This window comes from Stenella coeruleoalba (genome assembly GCF_951394435.1).
Source record: "Stenella coeruleoalba genome assembly, chromosome: 13".
In the NCBI taxonomy this organism is placed as follows: Eukaryota; Metazoa; Chordata; class Mammalia; order Artiodactyla; family Delphinidae; genus Stenella; species Stenella coeruleoalba.
In genome coordinates this window covers 53,184,298-53,207,637 of record NC_137159.1, presented here as the reverse complement: position 1 = coordinate 53,207,637, position 23,340 = coordinate 53,184,298, and the positions used below count along the sequence as shown (strand labels likewise).

Below are 23,340 nucleotides of genomic sequence, written 5' to 3'. Positions count from 1 at the left end.
GATAGGATAAGGGGATTAAGAGGTACAAACTACTAATATTATGTATAAAATAAGCTACAAGGATATATTGTACAACACAGGGAATGTAGCAAATATTTTATAATGACTACAAATGGAGTATAACCTAAAATTGTGAATCGCTATACTGTAACCTATAATTTATATAATATTGTACATAAACTATACTTCAATAAAAATTAAAAATAAATTTTTAAAATTAAAAAATACTTTAATGCTAAAAAGTCATAGTCATCATCTGAACCTTCAGCAAGCCATAATCTTTTTGCTGGTGGAGGGTCCTGCCTCCGTGTTGACAGCTGCTATCTGATGGGGTGGTGGCTGCTGAGGGCTGGGGTGGCCGTGGCAATTTCTTAAAAGAAGACGACAATGAAGTTTGCCGCATCGACTGACTCTTCCTTTCAGGAACAATTTCTCTGTAACATGCAATGCTGATAGCATTTTACTCACAGTAGAACTCCTTTCAAACCTGGAGTCAATCCTCTCAAACCCTGACATTGCTTTATCAACTAAGTTGATGTAACACTCTAAATCACTTGTTGTCATTTGAACAATCTTCACCAGGAGCAGATCCCATCTCACAAAACCTCTTTCTTTGCTCATCCGTAAGAAGTAACTCCTCATCAATTAAAGTTTAGTCATGAGATTTCAGCAATTCTTTCACATCTTCAGCCACCAGTTCTAATTCTGTTTCTCTTGCTATTTCCATCACAGCTGCAGTTACTTCCTTTACTGAAGTCTGGAACCCTTAAAAGTCACCCATAAGGATTAGAATCAATTTCTTCCAAACTCCTATTAATATTGATATTATATCTCTTCCCACGAATCACAAGTGGTCTTAATGGCATCTAGAGTGGTGAATCCCTTCTAGAGGTTTTTTTTTTTTTTTTTTTTTTTTTTTTGCGGTACGCGGGCCTCTCACCGCTGTGGCCTCTCCCGCTGCGGATCACAGGCTCCGGACGCGCAGGCCCAGCGGCCATGGCTCACGGGCCCAGCCGCTCCACGGCATGTGGGATCTTCCCGGACCGGGGCACGAACCCGTGTCCCCTGCATCAGCAGGCGGACTCTCAACCACTGCACCACCAGGGAAGCCCCTTTCTAGAGGTTTTCAATTTACTTTGCCCAAATCCATCAGAGGAATCATTATCTATGGCAGCTATAGCCTTATGAAATGCATTTCTTAAATAATAAGACTTGAAAGTTGAAATGACTCCCTGACCCATGGGCTGCAGAATGGATGTTGTGTTAGCAGGCATGAAAACAACATTAATCTAATTGTACATCTCCATCAGAGGTCTTGGGTGATCAGGCATATTGTGAATAAGCAGTAATATTTTGAAAGGAATCTTTTTTCCTGAGCAGTAGGTCTCAACTGTGGGCTTAAAATATTTAGCAAACCATGTTGTAAACAGATGTGCTGTTATCCAGGCTTTGTTGTTCCATTTATAGAGCACTGGTAAATGAGCATTGGCTTCAATTTCAAGTCACCAGCTGCATTAGTCCCTAACAAGAAAGACCCTATCCTTTGAAGCTTTGAAGCCTTGAAACCAGGCATTTTACTCCTCTCTAGCTATGAAAGTCCTAGATGGCATCTTCTTCAAGTATAAGGCTGTTTCGTTTATAATGAAAATCTGTTGTTTACTGTAGCTACCTTCATTAATTATCTTAGTTAGATCTTCTGCATAACTTACTGCAGCTTCTACATCAGCACTTGCTGCTTCACCTTGTGCTTTTTTTTTTAATAAATATTTATTTATTTACTTACTTATGGCTGCATTGGGTCTCCACTGTTGCGTGTGGGCTTTCTCTAGTTGCAGCGAGTGGGGGCTACTCTTCGTTGCAGTGCGCGGGCTTCTCTTGTTGCGGAACACAGGCTCTAGGCACGCGGGCTTCAGTAGTTGTGGCTCATGGGCTCTAGAGCGCAGGCTCAGTAGTTGTGGTGCACAGGCTTAGTTGTTCTGCGGTATGTGGGATCTTCCCGGACCAGGGATCAAACCCATGTCCCCTGCATTGGCAGGCGGATTCTTAACCACTGTGCCACAAGGGAAGTCCCTCACCTTGTACTTTTATGTTATGGAGAAGGCTTCTTTCCTTAAACCTCACGAACCAACCTTTGCTAACTTCAAGCTTTTCTTCTGCAGCTTCCTTAACTCTCAGCCTTCATAGAACTGAATAGAGTTTGGGCCACGCTATGGATTAGGCTTTGGCTTAAGGGAGTGTTACAGCTGATTTGATCTTCTATCCAGACCACTGAAACTTTCTCCATATCAGCAATAAGGCTGTTTCACTTTCTTATCATTTGTGTGTTCACTAGAGTAGCAGTCTTAGTTTCCTTCAAGAACTTATCCTTTGTATTCACAACTTGGCTACCTATTTGGCACAAGAGGCCTAGATTGCAGCCTACCTTGGCTTTTGACATATCTTCCTCACTAAGCTTAATCATTTCTAGCTTTTGATTTAAAGTGAGAGATGTGCAACTCCTTCCTTTCACTGAACACTTAGGGGCCACTGTTGGGTTATTAAATGGCCTAATGTCAATATTATTGTGTCTCAGGGAATAGGGAGGCCCAAGGAGGACAGAGACGGAGGGAACAGCTGGTCCATGGAGCAATCAGAACACACATAATACTTAACAATTAAGTTTGCTGTCTTATATGGGTGCAGTCATGGCACCTCAAAACAATTACAACAGTAATGTCAAATATCACTGATCACGATCACCAGAACAAATATAATAATAATGGAAAATTCTGAAATATTGAGAGAATTACCAAAATGTGACACAAGAGACACAAAGTCAGCAAATGCTGTTGGAAAATGGTGCCAACAGACTTGTATGAAACACAGTTGCCACAAACCTTCAATCTGTAAAACACACAGTATCTGCAAAGCACAATAAAGCAAAAAGCACTACGGAATAAGGCACACCTGTACTATACACATAAAATCTTCTTGAGAAATATACAAGAGCAGAGGCCAGCAAACTATGGCCCATGGACCAAATCCAGTCTAACATCTGTTTTCATAAATAAAATTTTATTAAAACACAACCATGCTCGTTCATTTATGTATTAGCTGTGACTGCTTTCATGCTGCAATGGCAGTTGTGTAGCTGCAGGAAGAGGCATCTAGCTCACAAAGTCTAAAATATTTTCTCCCTGATCCTTTACAGAAAAACTTTGCCAACTACATACTAGACTAGAGAATAAGCTTCAATCAGCTTAAAAGAAGACTGGAAAATTTTGGCAAAAGGACTAAGGGCAAGCATTTCATATAATTGTAGGGCTAAGAGTAAAACAAGGGTGAAATCAATTTCCATTAAGAAAATACAGGTTGCAATCCTGATACCAAAGTAGACTTCAAGCTAAAAACCATTAAACAAGATAAAGAAGGACAGTTCATAAGGTTAAGGCCACATGCTGGTTTTGGAATAGAACAGGGTAATACACACCACACTTTAAAGATGCTGTCAGGTGTGATATCACCAAAGTGGTGGAGTAGGGAATTCCAAAACTCCAAACCTCTACAAAAGCAACAAACTGGCAAGAACTGCCAGATTCTACTTTTTCAGAACTCTGGAATCTAATCAAAAACTTACAACAATCAGAGGAACACTTAAAGAAGCTGCAGAATTTTGGTGAAAGAGCACTTTTAACTTACCCACTTACCATCCTCCACTCTGCAGTTCAGCAGTGGCAGTGAAGATAACAGCCTACTTCTGCTAGTACCAGAGGGAGCAATATGGACCTTATTCTCCAAAGTTTGTGATTATGTGTTTCGATCTGTCTCATGGCTCCCTGACGGTTTGGCTCAAGAGCTTGCCTTTGTTTTGCTTGTCTCAGAGCTTCCCCAGGAAGCTCCTGGGTGGCATTTGTTCAAAGTATTTAAAGGCAATGTGTTAGCTGCAGTTTCAAGGGGTAAGGGATAACACCTGGGGATAAGGGATTATAGTCAGGGCAACCATCAGACAGACCAGAAAAACCTGGGAAGGAAGAGGCTAGTAAAGGAGATAATTGAGAGGAAAGGGGCTTTTTAAAATTTCCACATATTTTAGGAAATCTAAGAGGTCATGCACGCATTCAGGACTAGACAGACACCTGCTCTGAAAAGACCTGGGAAGACATTAAGTTTTCACCTCTGTCTGACCTTTGAGCTCCACACAAAGACAAAGTGAAGGCTAAGGTAGAGTTGTAAACAGCCTCGCTAAGCATTGAAGGGTGCCCCAACATAGAGCAAATACGCAGGACCAGGAAAGTTGTTATTTGTTTTGGCTCTAGGAATGAAGGAAATCTCTGTCAAGTAACTAGCTGTCCACTAAGCTAATAGACCAGGGACTTCAGTGGCCAAACATGACAAAGAATACAGATTACAGAAACAGTTCAGAAGTCGCTAAATAAACCACAAAACCCCACAACAGCAACAACAACAAATGCTGGGGAGGGGGGAAGAATCTGATTTTCAGTGTTGCCAACTTATAATATTCAAAATGACAAGTTTTAACAAAAAATTACATGGCAGGCAAAGAAACAAGAAAATATGACCCATTTACAGAAAAAAGAAATTAACAGAAACCATCTCTGAGGAAGTTCAGACTTCGGCATTACTAGACACACTTTAACTGTCTTAAATATGCTCAAAGTTAAAGGAAATCAGAGTCCTAAAGGAAATCATGAGCATGTTATCCCAACAAATACAGAATATCAATAAAGAGCTGGGTATTATAAAAAAGAACCAAAGAGAAATTCTTGAGCAAAAAAGTACAATGACTGAAATGAAAAATTTACTAGAGGGGTTCAATATTTGAACAATCAGAAGAAAGAATCAGCAAACTTGAAGATATGTCAATTGAGATTACATAGTCTGAGAAGAATTAAAAGAAAGAAAAAAAAGAAATAAACAAAGGCTAAGAGACTTGTGGGACACTCTCAAGCATGCCAACACACATATAATGGAAGACCCAGGAGAAAAGGGATCAAAGAATATTTGAAGAAATAATGGCCAAAATTTTCCCAATTTTGATCAGAAACATCTAACTACACAACCAAAAATCACAACAAACTCCAAGAAAAATAAACTCAGAGAGATCCACAGCAAGACAAATTATAATCAAATTGTCAAAAGTCAGAGAATCTTAAATGTAGCAAGAAAATCAAGTGCAATCATCATGTGCAAGGGCTCAGTGAGGTTAACAGCTGATTTCTCGTCAAAACCATTAAGGCCAGAAGATAGTGGGGTAACATTCAAAGTGCTGAAAGAAAAAACTGTTAACCAAGAATTCTATATTCAGAAAATCTATGTTTTGCAAGATAAAAAAATTCTGGAGATTGGTTGCACAATGTTAATATACTTAACATTACTAAACTGTACACTTAAGAACAGTTAAGATGGTAAAGTTTATATGTATTTTATCACAATTAAAAATAAATTTTAAAATATAAGGAGAAATTAAGACTTTACAGATAAACAAAAACTGAGGGAGTTTACTTGCCCTACCTGAAATGTTACAGAAAGTCCTCCAGGCTGAAATAAAATCTAGATAGTAACTCAAAAGCATACAAAGAAGTAAAGAATACTGGTAAAGGTAGCTACACAGGTAAATACAAAAGTCAGTATTACTGTATTTTTGGTTTGTAAAAAAAATTTTTTTCTATATGATTTAAAGTCACATTCCACAATGTAGATATATAACCTATAACTACAATTAGGATAAAAATTAATAAAATGAAATGTGAAATTAAAAGACTGAGATATAAGTATGATTTATATAACTGAGATCTCTCATATTTTATTTATTCTAAATCAGTTATCTCTATTTTGTATTTCACATGGAAAAGATCCAGAATTGAGCTCAAATCCAAGCATACTGGGAAGGAAACTCTAATAAGAAAGATCACCAGCCAGAGAGTCAAGATACGGAAGTGTTATACTGTTAGCACAGCTAGTAAGTCTCAGTGTCATTTACTAACTTCTGTGGGTCTTGAGTTCCCCATTTGTCAAATGGGGAGGATATAACAATATTATAAAAATTTATATGAAGGAAGAAAATAGTTGATTGAAAATTCTTTAGTAAATAAATAAGCAAATCTGAGGTATTATCATTATTACTACTATCAGCATGCATAAGCAGTCTTCTTATTTACCTGATGATGTTGGATGTTTCTTATGTTGCACGAAAAATTTTGGTAGAGCAGAAACTTATCAACATCTTTTTCATTTACTTTTTTTGAGGATACCTTTGCCAGAGATGACTGGATACAAATATATCTATTTTGGCACCTGTTCAGATACACAAATATTCAAACATTAAGTAGTTATACTACTTTAGTATAGTATAGTATAGTATAGTATACTGCTTTAGTAAAGAAACACGTTATATAGAAAGAAGATTAACAAAAAACTAAATGAGATTTACCACATGAGATTTTTTTTAATGATGCTCAACTATAAAAATGTTATTGACCCATCAAAAGGGGACTCCTCGCCTATTCATGCTAGCATAGGTGTTCCAGATCTATTTATATTTCAACCCAATCCTCCCATAAAATGCCTAAATGAGTTCAGATACTATCTGCAGTTATGCAAGAGACTAATAACTCTGGCTTAGATATCATCCTTTTCTAACCACTGAGTTAGAGAGTCAGAACCAATTAAAAGCTAAAAGGAAGGGAAACAAGACGATGTGTTAGGACAGCTTCCAATGACAATTTATGAAATTGAACCAAATTTCAGCAGCATAATTACTTGTAAAAACACATTTAAAAACCTGCACAATTCTCCTACTTCAACTCATTCCTGTGAGGGCCACTGAGGAAAAAGAAAAATTCTCTCCCTTACATTAACAAAAACTCTGACAAGCTACAGTAGTCAACCGGTTCATTTTCACCTTTACTCTCCTCTGCACAGCTCACACAGCTAGAGATGTGGAGAGAGAGGAAGAGTAGACCTCTGCCAAACCCTGTCCTCTGATACACAGAAGCACAGGAAGGACAGAGTGCCTAAAAATAAGGTTTTTAAAATAATATCCTTTTTTAATGAGGCATAAAATCCATAAGCCCAAATAGGGTCTAGGTCAAAGGGTTTTACTCTCTTATAAATTGGGACTATGATACTATGGATAAGCTGCTCTCTCCATCAGCTAAAATTCATTTTGACGTCAGCACTTTTATCCATACCTGATATTAAACATTCTCAAGTTAACCCAACCACTGGTAAACATTATAAAATTAAGTGCATACAACTCAATACGTTTAAAAAGCAATGCCACCCATTCTAAATGGTTATGAATCTCTCTGTAGCATATATTGCACAGTGCAGTGGTTTTTAAACTGTGTTCCTCAGAGGCCTCTGCTAAGATGCTTCAGGGTAAGGAGGATGAACAGGCAGAGTTCCAGGCTCCCTGCCCAGAATTCAATTAAAGCAACTTTACTTTTATGTTTTATGTATTCGGGTTCTGTTGTTTGAGCAGAGAGCTGTGCTACTAAAAAAAAAATTTTAATTTTTAAAAGTCTGAAACTAAGTTTTTAATGAACACTGGAGTTAGCACTAACCATGCGACCCTTAACATCATGAGTCCACAAGGCAGAAAACTCTAAGAGTTACTCACAATTTCCGAATGAAGTCAAGCGTGTCTTTGTCTTTAGCAATCATGTCTGCTAAAATATGCTGCACTCCTGTTTCAATATCCTGGAGTGCTGAAAGCCCTTTAGGAGAAGGGTAAGAGGGAAAACAAAAGCAAGAACTACAGATTGGTTTTTAAATCTATAAATAAATCACAATAAATTTATTCCAGTCAAAATAAAACCCTAAGTTGACAAACTTAAGACAGAAAAGTATCCTCTGTGGTGACCTAAATGGGAAAGAAATCCAAAAAAGAGGGGATATATGTATACATGTAGCTGATTCACTTTGCTGTACAGTGGAAACTAACACGACATTGTAAAGCAACTATACTCCAATAAAAATTTAAAAAACAAACAAACAAAAAGACAGAAAAGTATCATAGCAGTGACTAGCTTCCCTCAGCAACAAAATCAAGTCTCCAAAAACAGTAATACAGGACCTTAACATACCATATAACCTAGTGGTGAAAAATGCAGCTCTGGAGCCAGCTGCCTGGTCTAATCCTGGCTCCACCATCTACCAAATGTATGACCCTGGGCAAGTTACTTGTTCTCTCTGTGCCTCAGTTTCCTATAAAAATGGAATAATAATAGTATCTACTTCATGAAGTATTTACAAAGATTAAGCATTATAGGATTAAGCATTATAGGTTATAGGAAATATATATTAATAGAGTCATATCCCAAGGTATACTATTTCATTCCAGTTACAAAAATTCTCCTTTGCAAATAATTTTATTAATATTCCTATTTTGGCTTATGAGACAGTTATTCACATTTTCAATGACCTATTTGAATTTCTCAAACCTCAAATGAGCACAAAACAAGAGCCATTATGTGGTTGTTCATCTTCACAGCTGAACTGTCTACCAATGGCACATTAAGTTCTCTCCAAGTGCTTTCAGTTTGCTAATTTACAGCAGTGTGTCTTGTACATTATGGCTCCTGCAATATCAACTTATACACTGAGAGAGATCATTTGCAATGCATTATTTATTTCTTTTGTCTTTATTGCTCTATTTTCATTAAAGCTTCTTTTTTTTCTTCCATTAAAACTTGAATTACACAAGCACTAAGTATCATAAGTATGTTTTTCTGAGGGTATGGTTTTAGTGAGTAACAAGTACAGAAGACAAAGAGGACAGGGGAACAAACTTACAGAGTAATTAATAAAGAGAAAATGCCTTGTTGGGTTGTATTATGATAACTGACAACTGATCTTAACTAATGATGTAACTGCATTTATTCCAAAGAAATTTAAAGAAAGAAATTTGGCCACTGAAATTAATAGGAATCCTGTTTACATTTTAAGAGAGTTTCCCTATGAGGGAATTTTCAGGAACAAATTACCTTTGAGAGGTGTTAGACTGTATATGTAAAGACTTACAACAGCTGTGGCGCATAGTCAGGAGTCAGTAAGTGTCTGCTCTTGTGTTAGCTTTCTCACTAGATCAGTCTTTATCCTAGAAAACCACTCACTATGCATTCATTCCTGGAGTCCAAAAGTACCTCACAGCATCATTACCCGAAGTTTAATGAGAATACCAGGGTGAGAAGTCAGTAGTAAAGATGGAACCTACAATGAGACCAATTAATGAGAGAGACTAGAAAGAGGAAATTATAGATTTTGCAATTGTAACAATGGGCTTTTGTAAAGCCCACATCATTCAGGGGAAAACAATTTGTAAACCTTATGTTATCAAACCTACTTAGTAGGAACTCAGTATGTGTGTGAACTAAGGAAAACTTTGTACCAGAGGAGGTGAAGAGTGGAAGGAAAGAAAATAGACCAGAAGAGAAAAATAAAAACTGACCATAAATCATTATGCATCTAACAATCATTAACATCTAACAAAGCTCCAACGTTTGATTCTATTGATAAGAAAATATACCATCACTGGGCACAGATAGTTCCCACTGTGGCTAATCTTTTTTTTTTTTTTTTTTTTTGCGGTACGCGGGCCTCTCACTGTTGTGGCCTCTCCGGTTGCGGAGCACAGGCTCCGGACGCGCAGGCTCAGTGGCCATGGCTCACGGGCCCAGCCGCTCCGCGGCATGTGGGATCTTCCCGGACCGGGGCACGAACCCGTGTCCCCTGCATCAGCAGGCGGACTCTCAACCACTGCGCCACCAGGGAAGCCCCCCACTGTGGCTAATCTTAACGCATGGCTATATGGTCTCAGTTAATATTAAAATATTAAAGTTGCAAACATTTGAAAATATAACGAAAAAAGTAGAACAAACTTGAATTTTACTCATTTCAACCCATCTCTAAATTCAAATATTTACCATTGCTTTTTCTTTTCATTATTGCCCTTTTCAATATAGATATTAGGATGTGTGTATTTGTGTATGAGCAGATATTCATATTTTCACAGACACATAATTTTTTTTTTAATTGCAAATTCACATTTGCCAGATTATATAAAATAAACATAGATTTTGGTATGCTTATTCTCTACAGTTTAGTACATATATCCTGTAGATTTTGTTGTCAGAGACTGCCCCCTACAGACACTCTCCCAGCTTAAAGGAAGGAAGGCTAAAAGGAACTAGAATGAGAGTAGTAATCACCAGAGCATCAATCTCCCCATTCAATCCTAGCATCAATCTCCCCATTCAATCCTTTCCACTCCCTGGAAAAAGCCACTCTTACTCAAAAAGCTCTCACTCCAAGGCTCATTTTGACAATAAAACCAATATACGTTGACACGTATCAGTTGACACTTTCCTTGGGTTCTTCTTAGAAATATCTCTCCCTTACCCCCTTCCTCTCTCATTCTCTCCTGTGCACGCACACACACAAAGTGAAAGTAAGATTCACTTAAGAAAAAGACAAACACTTTATTCATGGAGAGTAGAAGTGTGGAAGTAGGACTTCACTTTACAATCCATGTCTGTCCGAATTGTTGAAGTTCTTTTCAAAAAGTAGATATGATTTTTATAAGTAAATAAGTTTTTAGAAATAGAATAAAAAATTTAAAAGACAATACAGGAGGATCTTTATAACCTTGGATATAAAGGAAATTCTTTAAAAAGAAAAAGAAGCAATTATCTAAAAAGAAAAGATTAACAAAATTGAAAAGATTAATAAATTAACTATGATAAAACTAAGAACTTCTATTTACCAAAAGACAGCATAAGGAAAGTGAAAAGAGGGCTTCCCTGGTGGGGCAGCAGTTGAGAGTCCGCCTGCCGATGCAGGAGACACGGGTTCATGCCCCGGTCTGGGAAGATCCCACATGCCGCGGAGCGGCTGGGCCCGTGAGCCATGGCCACTGAGCCTGCGCGTCCGGAGCCTGTGCTCCGCAACGGGAGAGGCCACAACAGTGAGAGGTCCGCGTACCGCAAATAAATAAATAAAAGAAAGTGAAAAGAGAAGTTACAAGCTGGGAGGAAAGATTTGTAGCACATGTAACTGAGCAAGAATATCTAAAAAATACTTATAAATTAATAAGAAAAAGTGAAACACCACAATAGAAAAATGAGCAAAAGAGTAGAACAGGCACTTCATTAAAAGAGGAAATCTGAATGGCTAAGCAGGAGGTATACTGGGATTTGTTTTATTAGAATTATTTACTCTTTATATGCTGTAATATTCTTTTGTATCATCATTACTTAATGAAACAATTTTTTTAACCTAGGTTTTCAAATTAAAAAAAGAAAGAAACAGGAGCGACCTCTTTATTAAGTAAAGCTGGTACCTTTAACATTGGGCTTAATGTAAGAGAGCAGATTGAGGTCCCCTGGATTCTCAAGCAGTGTCCTGGCTGCTCCTTCTAATCCCAGCTGCTTTGCTCTCTGGGCTTTGGTGCCCTTGCTCCCAGTTTTATATGGTGCTGACTAGGAAAAAAAGTCAGAAAACATACCAAATTATTCAGTTTTAAAAAGCAAAAGTTAAAATTAGGACACAAAATTAGAGGACATGTGAGAATGCTAAAGACATCCTCTTCTCAATCCTTTCCTCTTCCTTCAAAGATTAATGCTAACAGAGAATACAAGTTGTACGAAAACAGTTGTTTCTTATCAGACTCTTTATACTTTTCTACATGCTTACAGTTAGCTATCTGCTTGGATTCACTCATCACACAAACTCAGTGCTTGGACTGCCAGGACTGCAAGTCCTCAACTCAAGCAAGCTCCTCTAAAAGATGTCCTCACACAATGCTTCTACTTCTTAGTCCACATTCACTCCTCAACCCACTGCCCCCTGGCTTCTCTTTCCACACACCTTGCTGAAAGTGGTATCACAAAGATCCACAATGATCCTCTAATTACCAAATATACATTTTTCAGTCCTTATCTTGCCAAAACTCCCTGCTATATTTAATTACTTAACCATTGATCATTACCTCCTTCTATGACTCTCTTCCTTAATCTTTTATGGGTATCATCATCTCCTGATTCTCTTCATACTTCTCTGACTATTCTTTCCATGTCTCCTTCTTAGGCTCTCCCTTCCTCCACCCATGCTTCAAAAGTTAGTGTTCCTCAATGTCTATCCTGACCTGCTTACCCCATGATCTCTCCTTGAGTGAAATCTTCCATTTTCATGGTTCCAAATACCAATTACATGCTGCAGACACTCACATCTATGCCTCCAGCTCAGCACACTCTCCCTTAAGCTTACGCTTCTGTTACCTACTCTCCTTTTTCCCCACTCAACTGGGAATTCCTTGAAGACAAGGACTATGTATTAGTCATCTTTGTATTGGGTTGGCCAAAAAGTGCCTTTGGTTTTTAAGTAAAAATAAAAGACATTTTTCATTTTCACCAAGAACTTTATTAAACAACGTATTCACCCTTTTGTTCCACTACCTTCTGCCATTTTTCAGGCAACTTCATAATTCCATCTTCCCAAAACTTTTTATCTTTTTGAGCAAAGAACAGTTCCAGGTGCCTTTCACAGTCTTCCAGGGAATTGAAATTTTTTCCATTAAGAGAATTTTGTGAAGACCGAAATAAATGGAAATCCGAAGGTGCAATGTCTGGCGAATATGGCGGATGAATCAGAACTTCCCAGCCAAACTGTAACAGTTTTTGCCTGGTCATCAAAGAAACATGCGGTCTTGCATTGTCCTGATGAAAGATTATGCATTTTCTGTTGACTAATTCCAGACGCTTTTCGTCGAGTGCTGCTTTCAGTTGGTCTAATTGGGAGCATTACTTGTTGGAATTAATCATTTGATTTTCCAGAAGGAGCTCATAATAGAGGACTCTCTTTCAATCCCACCATATATACATCACCTTCTTTGGATGAAGACAAGCCTTTGGTGTGGTTGGTGGTGGTTCATTTCACTTGCCCCACAATCTCTTCCGTTCCACATTGTTGGACAGTATCCACTTTTCATTGCCCGTCACAATTTGTTTTAAAAACAGAATGTTTTCATTACGTTTAAGTAGAGAATCGCATGTGGAAGTGTGGTCAAGAAGGTTTCTTTCGCTTAACTTATGTGGAACCCAAACATCAAAGCAATTAACATAACGAAGGTGGTGCAAATGATTTTCAACGCTTGATTTGGATATTTTGAGTATGTCAGCTATCTCCCGCGTGGTATAATGTTGGCTGTTCTCAATGAATGCCTCGATTTGATCGCTATCAACTTCAACTGGTCTACGCTACTGTGGAGCATTGTTCAGTGAGAACTTTCTAGCTCGAAACTTCGCAAACCACTTTTGACACGTTTGATCAGTTAGAGCACCTTCTCCATATGCTGCACAAATCTTTTTTTCCACAAATCTCTTTTTGCATTTCAGTTGCATTTTTACCTTTCTTGAAATAATAAAGCATAATATGCTGAAAATGTTGCTTTTTTCCTTCATCTTTAATATTAAAATGGCTACACAAAAATTCACCAGTTTTGATAAGTCCTTTTTTTAAATGCACGCTGATATGACAGCTGTCACATACAATCTAACAAAATTGTTTTGAATGAAGTTAAAGACAACTAAGTGCTACGAGAGCCATATTATGGGAAAAAACGATGGAACCTTTTGGCCCACCCAATAAACCCAAGTGCCTATCACAAAAAAGTGCTTAATAGATATTTACTGAATAAAGAATATTTTATTGAATTAAATAATGATGGTGGCTGATGACTTTAGCTTTTTATTTCAAGCTCTTTAACTATAAGACCCAAATCATAATATACTGAGGTAAGTATTACATTAAAAGATAAAAAGGATTCCTTACCACGTGTTCTAGTTCTTCAAAAGTTTTACAGTTCAGCAAGGCTTTTAACAAGCACTCAGACATCTTCCCCTCCTTCTTAATTTTTTGGATTGTGTTATAAGTCTTCTTTGCAACAGCCCTGAAAATAGAAACTTTTATAATATACAAGACCTATATGTTAAAACTTTCTTTTTGAAGCTATATCAAACTTACAGAAAAGTTGTAAGTAAGGTAAAAAGAACTTTTCCCCCGCTCTGAACCATTTGAGAATAAGTTACCATCATCCCCAAGTACTTTAGTATGTATTTTCTATAAACAAGAATCTTCTCCTATAACCATCAAAAGCAGGTAATTAAAATTGATATTAACATTGATATAATACTGATATATTCTAACCCTCAGATCTCATTTAAGTTTCACCAATTGTTCCTATATATGTCCTTGATAGTGAATTCAGCTAAGAATGGGTTTTATGTAATTGCTAGGTGTCTACAGTCTCCTTCAAGCTGAAACAGTATTTCAGTTTCTCCTTGATTTTCAAAACCTTGATACTTTAGAATGTATTATTATTACAGCCTTTCATCCTATTTCATTACCTGTTACGATTTATAATTTCTGCCTAATAATGGTATTGCTAAAATGATGGGCAAAAGTTAGAGATATGATAATATAAATTACTAAAAATGACTGATGGAAAAGAAAACTAAATCTACTTATGAAAAAAAAGAAAGGCAGAAGATTACAAGTTAATGAGGAAGAATATGCAGTCCTTAGATCACACCTCTGTGTCTTCTACATTCCTGGTAGCCCAAGACTGTTTTCAGAGGCTGAAGCCTACCAGGGTCATTTCGACAAAAGGCCAATGACCTACTGGCTTGCATATGAGGGAGAGGAAAGGCATCTTTAGAGAAAATTCAGACGTTTCTTACTATCCATAATCATAATCTTTTTTTTTTTTGCGGTACGCGGGCCCCTCACTGTTGTGGCCTCTCCCGTTGCGGAGCACAGGCTCCGGCCGCGCAGGCTCAGCGGCCATGGCTCACGGCCCTAGCCGCTCCGCGGCATGTGGGATCCTCCCAGACCGGGGCACGAACCCGCGTCCCCTGCATCGGCAGGCGGACTCTCAACCACTGCGCCATCAGGGAAGCCCCATAATCATTTTTTGATTCACTTTTTTAAGTGACCCTCAGTAAGAAATATTTTTACCTTGCAACCCAGTATATACACATATATAATTTCATATTTAATAAACAATTAATAAACATGATAGTTTCATGAAATAATATTTACCTTTACCACAGAAACTGCACTCATATTTTCTATTCTCTATTTCATTTTTGTTAAAGTGGTAATGACCTACCAAATTAGTTTCACTACTCATTTATGAGTAGCAATTAATAGGGTAAAAACCAATGCTCTAGTTATAGAAAAAGCTGAGCTCAAGAAAAGTAGAGACCATACCTCATTACCAAAAAGAAATCTCTGTACGATATAAAAAGATCTTCTAAGTCCTAGTCAATGCCACCACTTACTTGGAGAAATAGTCCTCTAGTAATATTTAATGTATTCCTCTATTAATAGATACCCAGAGAATGAACTCTGTTGCAGCTAAAGTGTGTTTTTAGAGAAAAAGAAAATAATAATGTTAATCTTGACATAAAGCTCCTATTTGTCCCCCACCCAATCAAAAACTGGTAGAATACCTTTAATTTTTTTAAGTAAACTATTCTTGATTGTTTGTGACACTTTCCCCAATTTCAGATCCCAAACCCTTAAGATTTTCTTCATTACTTTGCCTTCAACCAAACAGAAAGCTTATTTCCGAATTTGCAAATTGCTGGACTTCTAGATGTGGCCTGTAGATGATTTTGTTTGACCTCAAAATTTTTTTACATAAAAATTCAGATTATCAGTTTTTCAAAAATAGGAAGATACAGCAATCTGGGTAGAGAACCCCACATGTTATAATCTGATGGAGATGAGTAGCAGCTGCCCCTCTTAGACAGGACTTGTGATCTCCAGTTTGCGTCCCTTTGTGCTTGATTATACTAGCCTGGCCCTGGGTGATCTGAATCTGAAACCACTTGAATAACTAGTCATTTATTTTTCTGGGTTGGCTAATTGATTTTGCCTCTTGATGAAATATAACTTTCCACATATTAGCATTTAAATCTTCCTGGCACTAAAAGAAATTCAACAAAAGGGGTAAAAATGTTAGTGAGAGGCAAGTTCCTCCAAAATCACAGAGGCTTATTAGGCTCGTTCTAAAAATAACCCTTAGTGCTTTTAAAATGGCTTCATGGTAAGATTATATCCAATATAAATCATATCCTTGTTGAAGAACACACATAGCAACAACACAGCACTTGGCATGTAGGAGACATGCAAAAAATAAATGAATGGTAAAGACTGTTTTAATAAACTCTACTGAATACAGTTAGTTTTATAGCCTTTATATGCTTATTTCTGAGTTATTACAATAAATCCAGAGGAATAATTTTTTAAAGAGTGCTTTCCATTCTATAACCATACAAAACTCACAATCCACTAACATTAAATTACCATGCCCTATAAAAGAATAGAAAAAGGAAATATACATATTTCCTACCAAACTCTATATAGCCAAAGAACTCTCCATTTAGGGACTTCACAGTATTAACAGGACAGTTTTATGTAAGCTATTGAAGACTTAGACTAAAATGTATTTTTCTGAGTTACCTGCTGGTAGTTCTAATTTTTCCATTATGCAAAATCATTTCTATGAGAGAAGATGACATTCAAACTCATAGGCACAGACTCTTAATAATGCAAACCACCTTTTGCAGATACATGCCCAAGCTATGCATGAACACACCAGCAGAGGGACTCTGCACACCCCTAAATAAGTAAAATGGAGCTGGCTTCCTCTGTCAGAAGGGGACTATATCCAGATTACAATAAATCAAGAAAACAAAATATTGGAACTGTCAAAATATACTATCACTCACTTCCTCACTGTTTCGCCTCATTGGCTTACACACCCTCTTTCCCCTTACACAAAGCTCATCCCTTCCCAGGTTTCTTACCGTAGCTCCTCTAGAGTTTGTTGAACTTCTCTCAAGGAATCAGCATCAAGGTTATTAATAAGCTCTTTTCGATAACGTATAATGAAGGGAATTGTGTTATCATCATTAAAGAGACGAATAACGTTGGCACAAACCCAAAGTTCAATATCAGTTCTCTCAGATAAAACCTGTAAATTAATATTTAATGATTTAAAACTCTGAAAATTAAACATCAGTATTATAACATATGGTTTAAAATACAGCAATTAAATAATGTTCTCCAGCCACTTAGAAACAAACTGCTGTGGTTTTAAAAAAAGAAGAAAAGGAAATTGTATGAAATATATATATATACTGACAATCACGGAATAGTCATTTCACTCATTCTATAAAATCCAATCGAAACCACTCTGTATTGCCCGAACTCTACAGGGCTCAAATGAGATATGCATTTTTCATCTCTCAGATTGGCACCAAAGAAGGAGATGGTAACTCACTGTGCTGGCATAAGTGATGGGAAAAGGCACTTTCAACTATTGCTAGTGAGAAAGTACAATGGTAAACCTCTGGAAGAAGAACAGTTTGGCAATATCTATCAAAATTTACAATGCATAAACTCTATGACCCACCAGTTACACTTCTGGAAATTTGTTCTGATATATTCATACCTCTGGAAAATGACATTATTTACAGTGATATTTTTTGAAGAATTTTTTCCAGTATGGTAGAAGTCAGCAAAAAATAGTCTACAATGGGGAATTGATAAATTATGATATGCCTGTGGAGCAGAATACCACTCAACTTACTCTTATATGAACGGATATGGAATGAATTACAAGAACTTGGAACATGGCTTATTTTGGGGAAAGGTAACTGGTTAGCTTAGAACTAGGGCAGGAAGATCTTTCTATATCTTTGGAATCTTGTATCATTCCCATATACTACATATTCAAAATAATTATTTTTTAAAAAACAAGTCTACAGGTTTCAGCAAAAATGTACATGTAAGCAGAAAAGTTTAGAGAAGTCAGCCTGGAGAAAAGAAAGAATAAAATGCAATTCCAGTAACTGTTCAGTAACTGTTCTCAAAACCTAAGCCGATTTTTTTTTTTTTTTTTTTTTCTCGGTACGTGGGCCTCTCACTGTTGTGGCCTCTCCCGTTGCGGAGCACAGGCTCCGGACGCGCAAGCCCAGCGGCCATGGCTCACGGGCCCAGCCGCTCCGCGGCATGCGGGATCCTCCCGGACCCGGGCAGGAACCGCGTCCTCTGCATGGGCAGGCGGACTCTCAACCACTGCGCCACCATGGAAGGCCCCATGCCGATTTTTTTAAAGTAAAGCATGAGAGGCATAAGCTTTATTATTATTTCAATCTTGATGCTCAAGATATGCCAAAAATGTAAGAAAAAATTCAAAAATTATTAAAGCATTAACATGGTCAACTGCTTAACAAAATCAAGTCAATATATAAAATACACTGAATTTCAAAACTACAGATGAAATAAATGGCTGAGCTCCAGAGACTATTAAGGATACCCTCATTCCTCTGTGCACTGTATATCCGAAGGCCTACATCTTAGCACCCATTCTCAGAATGCCAGCTTTACGTCTCCAGCCCTACCTCTCTTCTGCATGAGCTCTGGACTCATTTAGCCAGCTACCTGACCTACCTCTTGAAATCCTATTAGGTATCTCAAACTTTGCATTCGCAAAAGTGATCTCCCTCTCAAACTTCTTCCTCTTCCAGTTTTCCCCTTATTATGTCCATTCAAATTACCAGTTCAGGCCTGAAAACTAAGAGTCTTCAACTCTTTTGACTCCTTTAACTCTTAAATCTACTCTATCATAAGAATCAATCAACTCTAGTGGCAAAATATTTCTTTAGTCTATTACTGCTCTTCATTTCTGCCCTATAGCCCAGTCTAGTTCAAGCCAGGATTACTGCAACTGCCTTTTACTATTCTTCTTGCATCCATAGCAATCTCATCTATGTCAATTTCCATAAAACAACAAGAATTATCTTTCCAAAATCTATATTGGATCATGTCACCTGACTAGTCAAAACCTTTCAATGATTTCCCATAGCATTTAGAATCCAAAGTCCTTACCATGACCCAAAAAACATGGGCCTCCCTCTCCAACCTCATCTTATCCAGTCTTCCCCTCATTAGAAGCCAGCCCCAATGGGCTGCTCCTAGAACAATGTTCACTTCCTAGAACAAGCTCAGTTGCTTCCCTCTTCAGAGGCCTTCATGAGGCTGCGTCATCATGCAGAAATGTTCCTCTTGCTTGATATCATCCCTGACTCCTACAAAGTCATGTTCATTAGTATTTTCTCCCTCATCCTGTACCTCTTCCTGTTTCCTATTCCAGTTAACATTATCTCCTACCACAGAAACCTTTGGGGATACTGTGGTTATCTCCCCCAACAATACCTCCCCATTATGTAGCAGCTTTGTGGCTGAAGAACACTTGACCTCAACTCCACCTCTACAGCATTTTGTTCAGTAACCAGTTGTTTTAGAATTACAACAGCCAGAGTTTGGACAGAGAGATGAGTCCAGTCAGCAGAAAGCTCAAGATCTGGCTTAGAACTCTGGACCCTGGTACAATTTCTTCCTCGGGAGAAATATGGTTTATACAAGTAGAATCTTGAAGTTGGATGGCAGTGCAAAGAGAATTGTGGAGAGACTATTGCAGTGCACTTAGGTAACTTTCCTGTTACCTAAATCAGTAAATCTCCTTTACTGCTTAAGCTAGTTCAAGATAGGTTTTCTCTTATTGCAACCAAAAGCATTCTAATCAATGTCCTCAGTTTCACTGTGTGTTCTCTATCTCGCTCTTCTAATCTGTCACCAAGGAAGCAAACTGAACTTCTAAAATGTCTGTTCTTTCCCCTCAAGCTCCCTTTCTATTATCTTCTGTTATCTAAACCACAGAGCATTTTTTTTTCTCTATGCATTCCACCCAACCTTTCTGCATTACTACTGATTATACTTCTAAGACACATTTATAATAAGTCCCTTATTTTTTTCCTCTTTTTCTTCTTTTGAACATAAGCTTCAATGACTCTTTCCCAACTACTAGTAAAAGTCCAACCATTGTAGCATAGTTTTAAAATCCTTTCCCAAGCTTGCTCCCAAATTTCACTGTCCTCACGGAATAAACGATCTAGAACGGAAGATAAAACATTAATATAAATAAGTACAAATAAAACAGAATACACCAGGGAATAAGTGGTATAACATCTTCAGAGAAGAGAACCATCTCCCTGGTGTAATCAAGGAAGGCTTGCTGCAGGGGCAGCATTTCAGCTGGCCCTTGAAAGGCCAGATTCTGAAAGATGGACATAAGACACGAAAATGACAAAAATGCTCATTATTTTGGAACTGAGTGATTGTTAGAACCCACGGGCTCCCACTATCCTAAACTAGTTCAGTGACTGTTAACTAAAAGGGGCCCAAGACAGCTAAGACTCCAGACCCACATCTGAAGTGTACCAGGTCCTGACAAATCCAGAAGCATCATATGTGTTGAGAGTGTATACTGCTGCTTATGAAAATTTGCTTCTTGAAATTAAGGATAATAAAACTACATACAAGCAGTCACAACTTTGGGGCCTCCAAATCATCCAATTTCTTCTGTCTTAATTTAGTCAAACATTTATTTTAGCTCATATTATATGCCAGTAACCATACTAAGCCAGTAATAAAATGTAAAAAGCCAAGTCCCTCTTGCCAAGAAGCTTATAAGCTAGAAAGAAGAAAGACACTCAAGTAGACAGTTAAAATACAGTGTGATCTGTACTCTGACAGAAGCATATACAGGCTCTTTGAGAGCACGTGGGAGGAAGAAACATCTACCTCTGCAGAAATTGAAAAGTAACAAGGGAATGAAGGTATCTCAGGCAGCCAAATGAGGGCAGGAATTCTAGGAAGAGAGAAGAGCATATCAAAAGCCACTGATGAGGAACCACTGCACATTTAAAAAAATTCCTATGTTCAGTAATGCTAAAATGTACAAGGTGTATTGAGATGAGTGAGAAATGGAAAAAGGGATGGAGCTAGATGGTGAATTCTAAAAAAAGTTTGAACTTTATCCTATACTTAATATCAAGCCACTCAATGACTGATCTGCTCATTACTTGATTTCAGCTGTTGAGTCAACCCCCCACCCTGTAAACTCCCTTGACATTTTATGAGTCAATGAGATTTGGGGACTAGAGTAGTGGTTCACAACATGTGATTCCCAAACCAGCAGCATAAGCATAATCAGGAAACATGTTAGAACTGTAACTTCTTGAGCCCCACCCCAGATCAACTGAATCAGAACCTCTAGGGTGGGGCCCAGCATCTGTGTTTTAGACAGATGAGGCAAACGCCAAAGAAACAGCTAAGCGTTAAAAGTAGAGATCAAACTTTAGGGATGGGCAGGGAACGACTAAAATTTTTACTTTTAAACTACTACTTATTTCAACTATTACACTTATTACTTTAATAATTTTTATAGTTAACTGGTGAATAGGAATGAGGGTAAAGTAAAAAGGAAGGCAGTCTCGATATTTTTTTCACCTCTAAGACTTAAATAGACAGACACTTTTTGTGACTGTTGTTGTTTTAAGCTAATACCTGTATAGGGCTTATTATGCTCTACACACTTTTACGTATTCAATATTAACTCATTTTACAGATACAAAAACTGAGACCCAAAGAAGTTAAGTAAATAGCCCAAAGTCCCACAAGCTATATTTCCTTTTCAGAAATTTGTGTGCAAAGCAAGATGATTTTCTTCAGCCACAAGTATCAATACAAATTAATCAAATCGCCTTACTTTTCCTCCTGAATCCAACTGCGATGAGACACGGTGCCTTCATACTGTCCTCTACTGTCTAAAACCTCCAACAAAATGGCCTTCTCCGCAAGTGGCATGAGAATTTCCTCCTTCAAAATCTATATTCCCATTTCCTCAGTTAAAAAAGGAAACTGCTGGGTATCAACAGCTAAACTATTGCCTTAATCATACAGGCAGCATTTTAAAAGAACTAGCATCTAAATTAAATGACACTCAAATGAGCAGATTGACAGATAATTTTTTATTTAAAATCAAACCAGCAACTGGACACCTCCCTTCTAAAACAGTTTTGATTACTGCTGTTCTCTTTTCCCTTACCTGTTCATTTTATTATACCACTTATTTTACCACACACATAAGCTTCCTTAAAGACTGCAAAAGGAAAAACTATGCTGTTAGAAGTCAGAAGAGTGGTTTTAGGCAAGGGGATGGAGGATTGAAAAAGTGTATGAAGGGATTGTAGGGGGCTGGTAATGTTCTGTTTCTTGATCTGAAAGCTTGTTACAATGGTTACAATTTTTATTTATTTATTTATTTTTGTGTGTGTGGTACGCAGGCCTCTCACTGCTGTGGCCTTTCCCATTGCAGAGCACAGGCTCCGGACGCGCAGGCTCAGTGGCCATGGCTCACGGGCCTAGCCGCTCCGCAGCATGTGGGATCCTCCCGGACCCCCGGACATGGGCACGAACCCATGTCCCCTGCATTGGCAGGCGGACTCTCAACCACTGCGCCACCAGGGAAGCCCTTTGGTTACAATTTTGAACATTCATGAGTTGCATATTTAAGTACAATTTTATATATATATATGCATATATGTATACATATATTTCAGAAAGTTTTTTTTAAGCCCATAATAAATACCACGAGCTAAATTATAAAAATAAAAAGGGCCAATACAATTTCTTTTCCTTAATCCCTCCTGGAACACACAGGTTGACCTAACGGATGGTGCATGCTTAGGTGTAGAAGTGCAACGAGAAAGCCAACTCAGAGACACCTGCCTCCTTCCTGTCCCTCTTCCTTCCCCTATACTTTCATCCCATGCTCTTCTTCACCTATATAATCCCACATCATCTTCTTGCAAGAATGGGGAAAATGGCTAATAAAGGGGTTTTTGCTTGCTTTTCTTCCCTAATTTAGCAAACATTACTAAGATATTCTATATGGCTACTCCACGCCCACCCCCCTCAAAATAAAGACACTACATAACAACAGTCACCACTTGGGAGCATTTAATTTTCTCAAAAACTGCTTGTAGCTAGTCACCTCTTAAAATTCTTACAAAGGTTATGGTACTCACAATATATTTGTGTAATGATAAAATATACTTTAACAAAAACTAGTTTCTAATGGCAACCACACATGTGTGGCTTGGGGGAAGGGCTGAAGTAGGTTGTTTCTCAAGGAGTCTGGTGATCGCCAAACCTGATTAGGAAATAGACACAAAGTGTGTTTCTACGTAAAGTCTACAAATAAATTAAGTATTGACAATGTAGTTTTCCCTCCCCAAACAAGACAGTGATATTCCTGAAAAAGCTGTGGACTTTTCAGAAATGAGAAACACACCTTGAAGAGAAAAAACATTTAGAGGATCGAAGTGTCATGGTGGGTAGGGTCCATGGGGAACAGCACACAAA

The 23,340-nt window shown here is 37.8% G+C and overlaps 1 protein-coding gene across 2 annotated transcripts in view; it reads right to left on the bottom strand.

Annotated features, from left to right (window-relative positions):
* Positions 1 to 23,340, bottom strand: part of SRBD1 (S1 RNA binding domain 1) — a 232,029-nt gene that overhangs the window by 193,159 nt on the left and 15,530 nt on the right. For both annotated transcript variants that reach the window (XM_079941094.1, XM_079941095.1), the window contains exons 5-9: positions 16,875 to 17,041; positions 13,831 to 13,948; positions 11,342 to 11,480; positions 7,622 to 7,718; positions 6,159 to 6,294 (exon numbers count right to left, since the gene is read on the bottom strand). In XM_079941094.1, coding sequence (XP_079797220.1) covers positions 6,159 to 6,294; positions 7,622 to 7,718; positions 11,342 to 11,480; positions 13,831 to 13,948; positions 16,875 to 17,041 — 657 coding nt within the window. The remainder of the gene's footprint in view (positions 1 to 6,158; positions 6,295 to 7,621; positions 7,719 to 11,341; positions 11,481 to 13,830; positions 13,949 to 16,874; positions 17,042 to 23,340) is intronic.